This window comes from Bubalus bubalis, chromosome 13 (assembly GCF_019923935.1).
Source record: "Bubalus bubalis isolate 160015118507 breed Murrah chromosome 13, NDDB_SH_1, whole genome shotgun sequence".
In the NCBI taxonomy this organism is placed as follows: Eukaryota; Metazoa; Chordata; class Mammalia; order Artiodactyla; family Bovidae; genus Bubalus; species Bubalus bubalis.
Window position 1 is genome coordinate 74,257,284 of NC_059169.1, and position 16,933 is coordinate 74,274,216.

The following is a 16,933-nucleotide window of genomic DNA, read 5'->3' on the forward strand; positions in this document are numbered from 1 at the left end:
GTTTTGCTTTCAATGATGGGAGAGGCTTGAGCAAGTTTGTATGTGGAGGGAGAAGCAGGCGGTGCAGACATTCAGTGGAATCACAAATGGGCCGAGAGGGGAATCAGGGCAATTTAGAGCAACTCCAAAGAGCTGACGGCCTGCCCACTTCTGGCAGGGGAGTGCGTGCTGGGAATTTTCCCAGCACGACTGGAGGCAGCTTCCTTTCCGGCTCACAGAGCACCCCCTCCAGCTTGTCAGTCTCCTCATGGCCTCTCTTCCTTCTCACTCAGTCTGGAATGTGTTTTTCAAGATTTATTTTATTTATTTTTGGCTGCACGGGGTCTTCATTGCTGCACAAGGGCTTGCTCTAGTTGTGGCGAGGAGGTTGTGTTGCTGGGTCTCATTGCGGAGGTTTCTCTGGTTATGGAGCACAGGCTCTAAGCGCGCGGGCTTCCGTAGTTGCGGCACACGGGCTTAGTTGCTCCTCGGCATGTGGGATCTTCCAGGACCAGGGATCGAACCCACATCCCCTGCATTGACAGGCAGATTCTTAACCATTAGACCACCAGGGAAGCCCTGAAATGTGTATTCATCGCTTGTGTTTCCTCCTGGGATTCCACTTCTTTTAACCTGATCCCAACCTGGATCAAGGCTACAACTCATGTTTTGCTGGTTTCTGAGTAGGGCTATCTCCCTTGCCCTCAGGGTTGATTCCAAATCTGCAAGCCCCTGACCCCTTCCTCTCAGCAAATGATGGGTCTTTTCTGGGTGGAGTGCAGGTTCTCTCTCCAGAGCCCATGGTTGGAATTCGAAGGCTGGGAAACTAAAATTCTAGGTAAGAATCTGGGTAATGTGCATTTTTAAGAGATAAAATGTCCAGAGTGTTCATCACATTCTCAACACAGCCCAAGGTTAAAAAAAAACAAACTTCAATTTCAGCAAATTGAGTATGCCAGGAATAATCTTCCTTATCCTTCTGAACTTTACCTAAAACCTATTGATACCCATAACCACCCTCGTTTCCTCCTCCCCACTTTCAGAGGGTGTGGATTTCTCTTCCTCTTCATCCCAGGCTAATCCCTGTTCATCATCCTTTTATTAATTTATTTGGCTGTGCTGGGTCCTAGCTGCAGCATGTGGGACCTAGTTCCCTGACCAGGGATCAAACCCCGGCCCCCAGCATTGGGAGTGTGGGGTCTTAGTCACTGGCCCACCAGGCAAGTCCCCAGCATCCTCTAGCTCCAGCCTTTCAGCGAGATCCTTTTCCCTTAGCTCCGCATGTCTCCCCTCCACTGTCTTGCCTTTCAGACCGGGCCCTCTCGCTCCTGAACACTCGCAGTGGCACCGTCACTGCCCGAGCGCCCCTGTTGCCCTCTGTCTGCTTTGCTCTCAGCTCCGCCCTGTGGGTCCAGCTGGCCTCCTCTGTGATCTCCCGGTGTTCTCCGTGTATCTCTGTCTTGTACGTGGTGAGCTGTGTTATCACGGCTATTTCTGTCTCTCTCTCTCTTTAGGCTGTGAAGTTGAGGACCATGTCTTAATCATTTTTGCATCCTGAGACCAGGGGCTCAAACACTGTGGGAGCTCAAAAAATATTTGTTCACAGGACTTTATCAATACAATTCTCCTTCTGTAGACTTCCTGCTTCTCTATTATGTCTTTCCTTGAGTTATAGAAACTAGAACAGGGAGCAGTACAACTATTTCCCTTGTATTTCTTTTCTCTCTTATATGATCCAATACTCTACTAGCTTTGGGAGATATAACTACGCACTGAGTTGGTCTGAATGACTCCTGAACCCTTTTCTGCCTTATAACTGAGAACTCAAAGCTCATATTCTAATAACTATAATCTGTATTATTATCGCCTAAATTAACGTCATTACTGCCCACACTGAAGCTTAACTGCTTGTGAGGCAGTACAAACAAATCTCATTTAGAAATAGTTACCCATGTAAGGAAAAATGCTCCACCTTTTGTCTCTTTAGAATGACACATTTACACATGATCTAACTGCCATGTATAGGAGGGCCAGCAGCACTATGGCAACATATCCGATTGCTAATATTAAACAGCAATTTACTAACGAACTACCTTCGTTTGACAACACTTATTTAAAAAAAAATCCATATTTAACTATTTCATATCAGGCCTTTTATTAACTGTGGCGTTTTTCATTTTTCAAATTTTTACCTGCCCAGAATTCATTTTCTTTTCTAACAATCCCTCCAGTTTCTCTTAGGGAGCCATCAATATCAGAGGCCAGCATCTTTAGAGCAACTGACAAATCTACTGACCACCAGGCCCTCAACCAATGAGGGCTGCTAAGTTGCTAACACTGGGCTTCACCTTGGGCTTGAGGATGTGAAGACGAATTTGTTTCTCCTTTTTTTTTTTTTAATTTATTTAGCTGTGTCAGGTCTTAGCTGTGGCTCGTGGGATCTTTCATTGCTTCACATGACTCTTTAGTTGTGGCACACACGGTTAGTTGCTCCAACATACCCAGCATGTTGGATCTTAGTTCCCCAACCAGGGATCAAACCCATGTCCCCTGCACTGCAAGGTGGATTCTTAACCACTGGAACACCAGCCAAGCCCCCTATCTTGTTATATTAGTTTCCTAGTTGCTGCTGCCAAAAAACTACCAGGCTTGGCAACTTAGAATTTGTCTCCCCAAATTGCATAGGCCAGAAGTCTAAACTCAAGGAGTCAGAAGGCTCCAGGGGACAGTTCTTCTTGGCCTCTTCCAGCTTCTAGCAGCTTGTAGAGCTCCTTGGCTTGTGGCAACATAACTTCAGTCTCTGTCTCCATCTTCTCATAACCTTCCTCTCAATGTGTCTTTGTGTCTTAAATCACTCTTTCTCTTCTAAGGACACTGGTCATTGGATGTAGGGACCATCTGATCTCATCTTGAGATCCTTCATGTAATTAAACAAAGACCCTTCTTCTAAATAAGGTCACACTCTGAGGTGACACTCCAGACACAGCTCTCCAGATGCTCAAGAGAGAAATCTGAGCATCTCCTATTTCCCTTTCTGCTTTCCTCTAGTTTTGTGATTTGGAAGTCTGGGGCCCCAGCTTTGGCTAACCTCTTTCAAGGGCTGCCTCAGATATTGGATGCCTTCTATCAAGATACATGATAAATTGGCAACATCAGGCAAGCTTTCTCACTTGGGTTGAGGGTGGCAATTCCTTACATTTTTTCATTGCTTTCTCATCTTTTTTCTTGCCTTGTTTGTAAATGGAAGGGCTAGATCAATCATTTGGAATTGTACTGGGGTTTATATGCAGCAGCAGAATGTGGTGAATAAACTGTGACAGCCATATTTCTTATCTTCTTTGTGCTAAATGTACTTCTTGATGCCAGATTTCACGGATGCCAATAAATAGGGGATAAGCAGTGCTGACTGACTGGGCAGAACCTACCCAGGCTAAGTCATCTCTGAAGCAGGTCAGTGTGTGCTTGCTCTTACTCTTTAGCCCCCACGAAAAACTCATAATCATGGGAACTGAAAAAAACAGACACCTAATGAAGAGGGATTCACGATGGTGAACCACAGGTGAATAGATGGGCAGATGAGTGACATCCCATTTTGGTAAACAGAAAATTGATATTCTTATTAATGAATTAGTGAGAATAAAAAATAAGATGGCTATTGCAAGCATCAGTTTTTTTTTTTTTTTAAAACTGGAGTATAATTGCTATACAAGGTTGTGTTGGTTGCCACTGTACAAGGAAATGAATCAATATGAATACTGTGCTCTGTGGCATGGGTTATCTCGTCGCCAGTTATAGCACTTTCACTTTCTGTTAGGGAACTACCCTCACACGTTCTCAGCAGTTCTCAGCCTCTGTGGTTTAGATCGGGTTTAACTCACCCTTTGGTTTCATAGGTGGAAATGTGAACCAGCCAGGGCTACTGGGTGACTGACCTCCTGACCATATATGATTGATTCAGGGGTAAACAAGTGACCAAAGCTGATCCCTAGAGCCAATTAGCATCAGTCCTTGGGTATTATTGGCTGGAACTAGTAGGAAAGAGGATTTTTTTTCATTCGTTGCTAAGCTGGCAGGTGATGGACAGGGAAGCCTGGCGTGCTGTGGTCCATGGGGTCGCAAAGAGTTGGACATGACTGAGCGACGGAACTGAACTGAGGTTGCCCGTTTAGAGGGGGTGCTATCTGTGTTAACACCTCAGCCCACCTAAAGATGAAGTCCACGCAAGGGAAGCAGGCTGAGGGACAGGGACAGAATCCTGCTGACGTGACCTGGGTGTCCACATCCAGTCGTACCTCAAGCCCAGCTACCTTCTGAACTTTTCATTACATGAGTGAATAAATTGTTTATTTATTTTTTGCCTAAGCCAGTTTGAATTAAGTTTCTCTCACTTGCTGCCAAGACTCCTGATAAATGTAGGAATTTTCTGAGGTCCTAAGAAATGACTAGGGCTATTATCCAGGAATAATGATAACCATCATTTATCGTTGGATTTTGTGCTAATTGTTTAGATCTGTCTTCTCATGTAATTCTCATAACACTCTGTGAGGTGTGCGTGTGTGCTAAGTCGCTTCAGTCGTGTCCAACTCTGCAACCCTATAGACTGTAGCCTACCAGGCTCCTCTGTCCTTGGGGATTCTCCAGGCAAGAATACTGGAGTGGATTGCCATGCCCTCCTCCAGGAGATCTTCCCGACCTAGGGATTGAACCCATGTCTCTTATGTATCCTGCATTGGCAGAGGGTTCTTTACACTAGCCACACCTGTGAAGTTATCAGTGCAGTTGAGTTCAGTCGCTCAGTTGCATCCGACTCTTTGCGACCCCATGGACTGCAGCACGCCAGGCTTCCCTGCCCATCACCAACTCCTGGAGCTTGCTCAAACTCATGTCCATTGAATCGGTGATGCCATCCAACCATCTCATCCTCTGTTGTCCCCTTCTCCTCCTGCCTTCAATCTTTCCCAGCATCAGGGTCTTTTCCAATGAGTCAGTTCTTCACATCAGGTGGCCGAAGTATTGGAGTTATCAGTGTCCCCTATTTTAAGATAAATTACAGCTGAGATAGTTTAAGAAACTTTCTCAAGTTTACAGTTAAACTTTCTCAAGTTACAAGGCCAGGATTTGATTTCAAGTTGTTGTTTCCAAAATTTATGCTCTTAACTAGCAGAGCATAATGCCCTTGTGTTACTCAGAGCTCTTAGTTGCAAACAAAATAATATATCTGGCCAGTTTATGTAGGTCCAGATGCTATATAACCAGGGATATGTCCAATCTCACTGCGACGCTCCAGTGTCTCCACCGCTTCATACCACATCACAGGCCTCCAACATGTCAGGCTATCTAGCCCCCACCAGCATAAGATCATTCTGGGAACATGTGCTTCTTTACTTTTTACTTTTCTCTTCTTGGAGTCCGGATCCTACGTGGGTGCCCCTAATTGGCAGAGCCCAAGACACACACAAGCTTGTGCCCTAGCAGCAGGGGAGGCTGGGAAATGAGTCCTGCCTTCTACCTCTCCCCTCATCATCATCACTATTCATTTATTTGGCTTAGTTGCTCCACAGCCTGTGGGATCCTAGTTTCCTGACCAGGGATCAAACTTGCATTCCCCACATCACACGATGGATTCTTAACCACTGGACCACCAGGGAAGTCCTATTGTCTATGCTTTGAATCAAGAGGCTCAGTGGCCACAGCATGACAGCAATCTGACATTTTTGATTCTAGAAATCTTAATGTGCCATCTTTGGACCAAACCAAACTTTGAAGTGCGTTAGAATTGCTTGGGAAGCTTGTCAAAAATAGATGCCTGAGCTCCAACCAAAGTCTCCGATAATGATGCTAGGGCATCTATATTTTTAATGAGCTCTCAGGGGATTCTGATGAACGCTGAAGCTTCAAACACACGGACCCAGAGGTTTTTGTTGTCTAAATGGGTCCACATCATGCTTGTTCAACTACCACCCCTCATTGCCCTAAACGTAGGTATTACTCAGTTCTGATAAATGCTGAACTAAAGATGCAGTCCTTCTGGGTATTGATATGCACTAATTAACAAGAATATAAATGTGGTTTTTTTTTTAAAAAAAAAGCTCTTTATGATTAGCTGGTAAAAGGAAATTCTCTGAACCCATATTTTCACATTATTATCTTAGAAGCACCACTGTATAACGAGTGGGTCAACTAACACAAGCTGATGGGGTTGACAAACACATTTGTCAACACTTGTCTTTATTGACAAACACATTTGGCTGGCAAACATTTTTAACTCTAAGAGTCTCATTTTCCAACTCTGACAATTTTATTACCAGTGTATAAGGCTGTTGGAAAGAAAAAAAGACTAATTTAAAAGACCATAAAATATCTAGTTAATATGAAGACTGAAAAATGGCCACAATTTCTAGATTGATTGTTTGGGCCAATTTCATAGAACCTGCTGTCAGAAGTAGCAAGCTTAGGTTAATGAATTGCTTTCTTAAGAGTGTGTTGTGTGTGGCTGAGGTATTAGAGTATTATGTATTCTCAGGGGAGCAAGACACGTTGCTTTCAGCCATTACTCAAAAAGATAAAAATCATCTTAAGTTATATACATTGGCAGCTCCATTTCTGCTTTTGTGTCCAGTGATAAAAGGAACAAGTTAATTTTTATCTCAGAGGGCTGATTATATAAAGGGAAAATTTTAGTACTAAATACCTGATCATATGACCTGATCAGCCAACATCAAACCATCCTGAGGAAATGGAATGGAAGTTCTATAAAAGGCTGCACAGTGGAAAGGAGGTGATTAGAGAGACTTGAAAATGAGCTTCAGAATGCTTTCCAATATTCTAGCATAGGTTCTTGACATTTTTCAGGCTTAAAGTAATCATGTTCGTTTGCTGGTTGCCATTCTTTTATCTATAGCTATCTTTTATTAGCAAAGCAGAAATTGATAGCTAAATGTAACCTGCCTAGCTTAGTTAAAATAATATTTAAGTTGCCAAAGCAGTTACCTAAGACCTCAAAGTACTTCAGTAACATTCACTAATTCCCCTGAGGAAAATAGTCACAAGGCACCCACTCTGAATTTCATCCTTAGCATCCTGCTGAGCCCACTTACCCTCTCAACGTTCTGTACTTCCAGGGTGTTCAGTGATCTCCTGGGCCCCCAGGCAGCCAAGGACAGAGTTCTTATAACCTAACTATTGCTCCCAGGGACTTTCTCATTTTCAAAAGTGCCCAAGATTACACAAAGTCTAATGAAACTGAATTCCCATTGATAGTATAATCTTAAACCCTGCAGCAGCTGGCTGGTAAAGATATTTGAAGAATGAAAATGTTTAAGCATCAATTTACTCAGTCGAAATGATATTCCACTCTTTATAATGCAAGTATTATCAGTACTGGTGATTACAGCCATGTAACATAAAATGATTATGTTTTAAAGAATATTTAATATAGGAAAGTGACTTTTATCAGGGAGAGGGGAAGGTTTATAGGGACATACATAATAAGTGCAGTGATTCTCAAACTTGACAAAGAATCATTAGGGATAACTGTTAAAAACGGAGACTTCTGACTCTAACAGGTTCCCCTTCAGTAGAGGTGGCTTTGGGAATCTGCATTTAAACAAGCTCCCTAGGTGACTCTGATGGAGGTGATTCAAGGATTACAAATTAAAGCACAGATCTAACTGTATTCTCCAGTGCTTAAATGAAAACACTGTCATGTCCTGGAATTCTAAAGATTAATTCTATCAACTGATATCTGTTGAATTAATCTGGTGCTATTTAGCTCATAAAAAGGATGCATATAATCCTCAATAATTAGGCCTAAGAGGAGGAAAGGAACAATAATTTATAACAAATTCTGAGAAAACAAAAACAAAAATCCCAGACAGCTCTATTTAAATAATGGCAATTTTGGTAATATAGGCAGTTCAGTGGACTAACATTCTGATAACTGATGACCGTTATTAGCGAAGTTTCATACAGGTTTTCTTAGACCATACAGAGCAAGGTCTTAAACTCACCATACAGAGCAAGGGTCTAAGGCATGAACACAGACATGTTTATAGAGAATTCCTGAAGGCCAGTAAGGTAGACCTTTGGTGTCAGGATCCATCAGGCCAACTCCTATGTGATGTTTATGACATGACCAAGAGCCACTCTCTTCTGTAAGGCTCCATTTAGCTTCTAAAACTGGGGTAAGTGCAGTTCCCTGGACTTCCTAGTATCTATTGACTCAGGGACCAATCCTGATTATATTTCTCACTGTACACCACCACGCTGGTGCGATTCTTCAAACACCACGGAACTAATGCTTCAGGGTTTTGGCATGTGTGGTCAGGCTGTAAGCAGCTTTAGACAGCAGAGAGCTCTCTGCAGGAGGCCTCTTTTGTCTTGTCACTAACCTTAAACCAGGCACCCCTATGCTCTGCTTATCTCTGGCCCTAGTACATCTTTCAAATCTTTTGATCACACAATACCCTGCCTAACCTGTTCTTCCCATAGGTCAAAGTAGTAGAAATGAAAACTAAGTAATTAACAAGATGACCTGATCTCTTCCCTAGCTTCTCCTTCAGTAATTCATGAACTAACTGGGTGAACAAGATAACATCGACAAGCCTGCACACAGTCTACGCAGTGGGGGATGGCAACAACTCTGACTCCCAATCTCAACGATTAACTGAGGTTACTTCCCTTTTTCCTTTTAAAAACTTTCACGACTGAGTAGAATATTCAGAGGTGGTTTTAGAGGGGCACTGATTCCACTGTGTGCTCAGATCACCAGCATTCTGAGTCAAAGCAACTTTCCTGAGTATTTATTTTTGACTGATAAGCAGCCAGACTTGATTTAGTAACAGGTCATTTCTTGAACTGCTAGCTTGAAACGACCCTGATGCTGGGAAAGATTGAAGGCAGGAGGAGAAGGGAACGACAGAGGATAAGATGGTTGGATGGCATCATCGACTCGATGGACAGGAGTTTGGGTAAACTCCAGGAGTTGGTGATGGACAGGGAGGCCTGGTGTGCTGTGGTCCATGGGGTCACAGAGAGTCGGACACAACTGAGCAACTGAACTGAACGGAGCTTGTCATTTTTTTAGGTTTCAGCTTAAATAACATCTCTTCAGACTTCCCTTCTGTCTTTACTCAGGTAGGATTTTCATCCTCAGTTACCTGTTGGGAGTGTCCCACACCGTTTTCTTTATAACACTTACTACAGCATGTGACTCCCCCACCCAGTTTTATTGAGTACTTGACATACACCACCGTATGAGTTTACGGTGGACAGCACGATGCTCTGATTTACACACTGTGAAATGACACAATAGGATCGGCTAACACCCATCTTCTCATACAGGCCAATAACATGAAAACAAGGATTCTCCTTGTGAAGATAACATTTAGGATTTACTCTCTTTACTTTCCTATCTACCACACAGCAGTTATTAGCAATCGGCATCTGTCATCTACCTCTACGAAGATTAGATCAGGTGCTGCCGCAGCTGCTGACCTTCAACACCCCCTGGAAGCTCAGGGTGAAGAGCAGAAACGAGGCACTCTGGGCTCTGGGAAAAACTGGCAGAACTGGTCTTCAGATAGTTATTTTCAGGAGCTGGTATTATGAACCCAATTCTTGTATCTCCTCATATCTAGAAAAGCACAAAAATACTTCATGGTTTTTTCCTTCATCCTCCACTGCTGCTCATGACCGCAAGTAACCTTCATGAGACTTGCAGAAACCTGCTGCAAAAATATGTGCTTTAGTTGCATGTACTCCCCTATCACCAAAATCACCTACATACTGACTTCCCCCGTACCGTATTGGAGCAGTTTCTCAGAGCTATCTGAAATACCATCTCCCGGGCTATAGTCCTCATATTGCCCCAAATAAAAGTTAACTCAAAACTCTCATGTTATGCTTTTTTTTTAAGTTGATATCATCATGTGCACTTACTTTTTAAATGACATCTTCTGCTCTCCCACTTATCACGAGGCAGGGAATCTGGGTTACGTATCTGTGAACACTCTGTAGTGACTAGCACAGAACCTCCTTTCATGGACAAGGGCTACGAATGTCTGGTTCACCACTGTGTTCTTAGCACCCAGAATACACCAGGGTATTTAACAAATGTTTACTGAATGAACAAGTGCAATATTTCCTCAAGAAATACTTAGGAAAATACTATAGGAAAATGATCTGAAAATTCAAAGGCTCTTTCCTTGATACTCTATGTCCAGATTCCTATCATTTAATGCTTAGCTTTTGTATTGCCAAGTATCTCCTTTGGTCACTTCCCCAGTTAAGGAAGAGAGAAATCCTGAGTCCTGTCTCCCTAGTCGTTTAGTTTCTGACACTGTGTAATACAAAATTAGAACTTAAAAAAAAAACTCATTTCTCCCTGGGACTATAAAGAATATATGCTTTCTGGAAGAATCTGAAAACTAGAAAAGGCAAACAAAACAAAACAAAAAAAACCCCTCAAAACAAAAAGCAAAACCCACAGAATCTCCTATCAACCAACCCAGGAAAAACCCTCCACTGTCATATAATCTTTCAATATGCAGAACGATGAAATTTTGGTTACAAAGCTAGTGTCAGCCCCTCTTGTGCCATCGTGCTCTTAAGAGCATTTCCAAATTGTCTATCTTATGTTTTTAAATAAATAGTTAATTTTTTATTTAAGGCTGAGCTATGTGGCATGAGGAATATTATTTCCCCAATCAGGGCTCAAACCAATGCCCCTTGCATTGGGAATATGAGTCTTAACCACTGAACCACCAGGAAGTCCCAAATAAGTTAATATTTGCAGTTATATTGGGATAATGAAAATCTGGCAAGTGAGTTGGGTTGAAAGACTTTACCCCCACAATGATCTGACTGGTTAGAATAAATCTTTACAGGACATTCTCTTTAAAAACATTGCCTGCTTCAGATAAGCTAATTAACATTAAAACAAATAAAGCAAAAATAAAAGGCCACAACTTCTCAGATATAGATGCATCTTTATTCATACATAAAAAATAACACCTCAGAAATACTTCTTTTCTAAAAACAGTCTTTTAATCATAAACTCAAAATGAAAAGATTGAAAGACAGTGTATAGCTTTTTAATTTTGCACACACTATAGTCACGGTAAATATTTAAGCTGCAAAAAAATATACCTCTCCAATAACAGGAAATGCATGACCTTCTGGAGCTGTAGACTAAACTTACACGATGGTTTCAGAAGTTAAACAACAACAACAAAAAATTAACATTCTCAAGTAGAAGACTTGGCATTGCTGTTTTATGGGTGACTCTCTCTAGCGACTTTCCCCATGTTGATTCTTCCTTTTAGGTATACAACTCAAGAGAGAATTTTCCTTTCCCTAATAATACCTATCACTGCCATGGAAAACAGGGAAGTGAAGTGATATGGGCTCCTGTAAACAGTCTAAAAACTATCTCCCATGATCATATGTTTCTAAGCAATAATGTTAACATCATCTACCCTATATAAGAGACAAAAAGTACCAAGATGTTTCAGGATCAGTTAATTTATATATAATGACTGATTATCTCTTCTGGAGCATGGAGCATGTAGGCCTTGGTACCATGTAAAGATCAACCTTATTTCTAAAAAATATCATTACTTCAAAGAACCATAAAACGTTCAAGTGACAAATGTCAAGAAGCTGCTACACCCAAACAAGATAAAAACTTCTTAGTAAAACTGTAGCTTTTCTTTTTCTTTGGGCATAGAGATTAATTTATGATATTTTTCCCGATACAAAAAAAATGTTATCTGATGAGACAGCTTTATTATGGGTGTAGCTACCACCTCTCACCTTTTGTTTCTTCTGCCAATTCCCCCACTTGCTAGAGCCATTGATTTACCGGTAATGTTGGTATTATTTGAAGCATCAAAATCTGAGATGACAATTTAGAGAGTGGAACAAAAATCATATAATTTCAGGGACAATGAACTTAAAACATCACCTTCACCAAACAGTAAAAAATGTTAAAAGTGTCTGCTTCACTCTTTGAACTTGAGTTGTTCTTTTTTCTTCTTTATTTTTAGGTTTCAAAAGAGGTCACAGTTCTACAAAAGTGGGCCAAGAAGTAAAGAAAATTAAAAGTTCTTAGAAAATGTCAACAATCCCAATTTTCTGCCAGGTGGAGCACAGACTTGATTTTTCAGGCCTTGGGCAGCTTTGAAGAGGGGAGGAGATGAAATGAAGACCACTTTTCCATACTGTGCAAACAGCTGTTTTGTTCTTTTATTTTCAGTGTTGTTATATTGGGTTTAGTGTCTCCACAGGGCGAAAAAACTCTGATTTGGCCTCACATTTTGTAAAACTGTCCTCAGGGCGGTATGAAATAACATTAGACCTATGGAGAAATCTGTATGCAGGTCAGGAAGCAACAGTTAGAACTGGACATGGAACAACAGACTGGTTCCAAATAGGAAAAGGAGTACATCAAGGCTGTATATTATCACCCTGCTTGTTTAACTTATATGCAGAGTATATCATGAGAAACACTGGACTGGAAGAAACACAAGCTGGAATCAAGATTGCCGGGAGAAATATCAATAACCTCAGATATGCAGATGACACCACCCTTATAGCAGAAAGTGAATAGGAACTCAAAAGCCTCTTGATGAAAGTGAAAGTGGACAGTGAAAAAGTTGGCTTCAAGCTCAACATTCAGAAAACGAAGATCATGGCATCCGGTCCCATCACTTCATGGGAAATAGATGGGGAAACAGTGGAAACAGTGTCAGACTTTACTTTTTTGGGCTCCAAAATCACTGCAGATGGTGACTGCAGCCATGAAATTAAGAGACACTCACTCCTTGGAAGGAAAGTTATATCCAACCTAGATAGCATATTCGAAAGCAGAGACATTACTTTACCAACAAAGGTCCGTCTAGTCAAGGCTATGGTTTTTCCTGTGGTCATGTATGGATGTGAGAGTTGGACTGTGAAGAAGGCTGAATGCTGAAGAATTGATGCTTTTGAACTGTGGTGTTGGAGAAGATTCTTGAGAGTCCCTTGGACTGCAAGGAGATCCAACCAGTCCATTCTGAAGGAGATCAGCCCTGGGATTTCTTTGGAGGGAATGATGCTAAAGCTGAAACTCCAGTACTTTGGACACCTCATGCGAAGAGTTGACTCATTGGAAAAGACTCTGATGCTGGGAGGGATTGGGGGCAGGAGGAGAAGGGGACGACAGAGGATGAGATGGCTGGATGGCATCACTGACTTGATGGACGTGAGTCTGAGTGAACTCCGGGAATTGGTGATGGACAGGGAGGCCTGGCGTGCTGCGATTCATGGGGTCGCGAAGAGTCAGACACGACTGAGCGACTGAACTGAACTGAACCAGTGATGTGGTCACTCAAGGAAAGTATCAGTATTTTCTCCCTGTTGGTGAGGTTACAGACATTCCAAGCATTATGGGAGAAACAGTCAATACTACAGGAACATCCCTCTCTATTTTACAGTGAGGAAAGCAAAGCAAAAATAAGTATTCAAAGACCACATTTTTATCTTAAAAATGCCAAAAGCTTCTCAAAAAATATATATATTAGGAATTTACATGAGGATGAGGAACTAGAAAACATCTCATCCGAAGAAAAAACATTATAACAAAATCAGTGAAAGTAACAGATACTTTTCTACAAAGTTTTGTGTTCAGAAAATATCACCCACTAAAAATGACATCTTCAATCAAAAGGCAGCTCTGTTCAATTCTGCTTAGACTAGGAACCTTTCCAATTTGCTCAGGAGAAGAAAATTCATCTTTTAAACAGTAACACTCTTGAGTGGGTTACTCTTATGGAAGTATCATTGTATTTGTATAGTCTAAGAAGTCTAAGAAGAAAAATCTGGCCCATAATCTGACTGAACAATTTACTCAATTTTCATGAAGCCTAAATGAACTAGGACTCAGAATCTTTCCCATTAAAACCATGTGCATCAAAACTAGAACACAGAACTAGCAGAACAATTGGGATTAATCTGTAAGAAAGTGTAACTTCCAGAATTTGAATTTAGGCCTAACTGTTGAGCACTGTCTGTTTAACATCTTCAGAGGCAGTGCTTGAAGCATCACAGACTTACCATCCTCCATCATTGAAATCCTTCCATTTTTATATCTGGGGAATAGGAGTTTGATTTTTTTTTAAAAAAGTTATTCATGGTTGATTGCAGAGATCTGTCCACAATGAATTAGCTAAAACATGTTACATATAAAAATGGGCCAAGTCAGATCATCCCAAAGCAGTTTCAAGACTTACAAAGCTTTGGTGAAGAACACAGAGCCTGGGTCTCAGACTTCACACCATCAAAGGTTAATGGTGTGACCTCTGAAGGCATCCTCTAGGATTACTTACTAAGGTTGGAAAAATCAAAATGGTTTTTCCTTAGCACATGAAATAATGCACAGGTCCCTCTTTGTGACACCAACCAACCAAAAAACCCAAACCACAAAGAAAAAGCTCTGATAGCCCAAACAAGCAAACTGCTAACAAAATAGAAAAAACCTTCACACCCTCTGTTTTCAAGTAAATGTTGTCTGTTCACTGACTGCAGTTTAGAGGGAAACCAAAATAGCTTCAAATTCATGGATTCACTGGGAGGATCCCACTCAGTCTCTCAGGGCAGGCTGGTGACATCTGATGGTGGGTTCGGGCTGTGGGAGAGACGCCCTGGATCGGCCTGAGCAGATCTTATGGAGCACTTGTGAGGGTGGGTGGGAGGATCCTAAAAATGATTATTTGAAGAAAAGCCCACATGTCCTCAGAAGCCAAAGACACATAAATAAAATTCTCCTCTAAAAAGACACACCAATTTTATGTTTTCATGTGACTTTAAAGGATGCACAGAACAAGGTAAATCTTTTTGGTTTTTTTAGACTAAAGTCATCCTCTAATCTTAAGAAACTCAAAAGAAAGGAATAAAGGTGGACAGACAGAAAAAAAGAGTATTCTTCAACTCTTCTTCATTGCACAGGGAAATCCCCCTGAAGTAATAAGAAAACTCAGTAAGTCGGAAAATAATTCTCATCTGAACAGTATTTTCCCTTAAAGCCACACTTTAATACTGATGTAGGTTTCATCCAATTAAAAATCACAAAGATTTTACGAAGCAACCTTAGCTTTTACGCAATCACAATTATGAACCCTTGTCAGTTTGGGCTATGTACGAGTGATGTAATGGCTTTGAACCTTAACTTGCACAGAATTTCTCAAAAGCAATGAACATCTTCTGTGATCTTATTTAATAACATAAGAAAATTGCTAAGAAACCTCATTCTTTAATAAAGCATGCATATTTACTCAAGCTTCAAATCACACTTTTCTTTGCTGCTTCTCACAAATGAAAAGCTTTTATTTCAGCATTCTGAATAGTAATGCCCCGTTAGGTTATTATCAGGACAAGTCTACTTTCCCAGGATAACATATTTTTTATTCCACAAGGCTGAATTTTCAAAATTCACACTTATTTAGAAAAAAAAAATCTGCAGGTTTATAATCTTTATTATAAAAGGAAATCAATTTTTACAGTTATAGGTAACAGTATTTAGAAAAAAAGTTCAAAATTTATCAATATGAAAATATGCCTTACTGATAGATACTTACTTATAAAAACATATTGCCTTTGCCATGTGAAAACCTGCTGTTTAGTTCTCTAGATTTCTTTATCAAGGCTTTTTTCTGAGCTTCATCAAATCGATGAACTTTGAGATCTGTATCACGGTCAAATGGTATTCTCTCTTGGGGCTTATTTTTATCTTCGGCAGCCTTATTCTTTAATTTTTTATGATGAATGTCCATAAGAGATTCTGACCTTTTTGATTCCTGGGGAGAGCAAGACAGCAGAAATAAAAATCTTAGTGTGGATATGTCATTGGCAGAATATAATAATCATGAAACAAAAGAATGAAGTGGTAATGGTGAACATTAAGGAAGGCTATTTACAAACCCCAATTGTTTTTCTTCTTTTTTAAAAAATTTTTTATTACTTTTATTTATTTGGCTGTGCTGGGTATTAGTTGTGGCATGTGGGATCTAGTTCCCTGATCAGGGATTGCAGCCAGGCCCCCTGCATTGGGAGCACAGAGTCTTAGCCCTGGGACTACCAGGGAAGTCCCCTTCTTTTTTTTAATACTTAAAAAAATTTTATTTATTTTGGCTGTGCCGGGTCTTCTTCACTGCATGAGGACTTTCTCTACTTATGGCGAGCGGGGGCTACTCCCGACTTGCAGTGTGAGGGCTTCTGAAGTGGCCTCTCCTGCTGCAGACCACGGGCTGCAGCATAGGCTTCAGGAGTTGTAGCTCGTTGGCTTCAGGAGTTGCGGCTCCCGGGCTCTAGGGCATGGGTCCAGCAGCTGTGGTGCACAGGCGTAGCTGCCCTGCAGCTTGCAGCATCTTCCTGGGCCACGGACTGAACCCATGCCCCTGCATTGGCAGGTGGATTCTTAACCCCTGGACCACCAGGGAAGTCCCTCAATGGTTTTTCTAAATTCGAGACAGCATCTCTGAAGAAAATATGTATCAGAGGCAAATTCAATTCAACCACAATAAAGGTATCTATGAACTCATGCCACATGATCAAAAAAGAACAAGATGGACATGAAACTAATGTTTAAATAACCATCATGCAAAGCATCGTATGATGAGTCAGTGTTAATGGGTGAGAAAGGAGCAATTACTTTCTCTCTTGGGAGCCTGATTAAAGCTTTGTGGATGCGCTGGTCCACGAAGCCTTTGTAGGTGGAATGAAAAAGACAGGCACCGCCAGCCTGAAGCGAAAGCACACTCAAAGCAGAAAAACAACGGCACAGAGAAGACAAAATCCAAGGCTAGTGCAGGTCAAGTCTGCATGGTCCTGGCATAGACTGTGTGCCAAGAGAATTTCTGTCCCTTTCAGCTTTCCTTATTGCCCTCATTCTCTTTCTTTTCAGCTGGGGAAGGTGCTC

The 16,933-nt window shown here is 41.2% G+C and overlaps 1 protein-coding gene across 5 annotated transcripts in view; it reads right to left on the reverse strand.

Moving 5' to 3' along the window:
- Positions 1-13,219: 13,219 nt before the first annotated feature.
- The window catches only part of GPALPP1 (GPALPP motifs containing 1), a 29,307-nt gene continuing 25,593 nt past the window's right edge, over positions 13,220-16,933 (reverse strand). For 2 of the 5 annotated variants that reach the window (XM_025263015.3, XM_025263016.3), the window contains one exon: positions 15,474-15,812. In XM_025263015.3, coding sequence (XP_025118800.1) covers positions 15,594-15,812 — 219 coding nt within the window. In that variant the 3' untranslated portion in view covers positions 15,474-15,593. The other 3 variants (XM_006053390.4, XM_025263014.3, XM_006053389.4) reach the window with 3 other exon arrangements.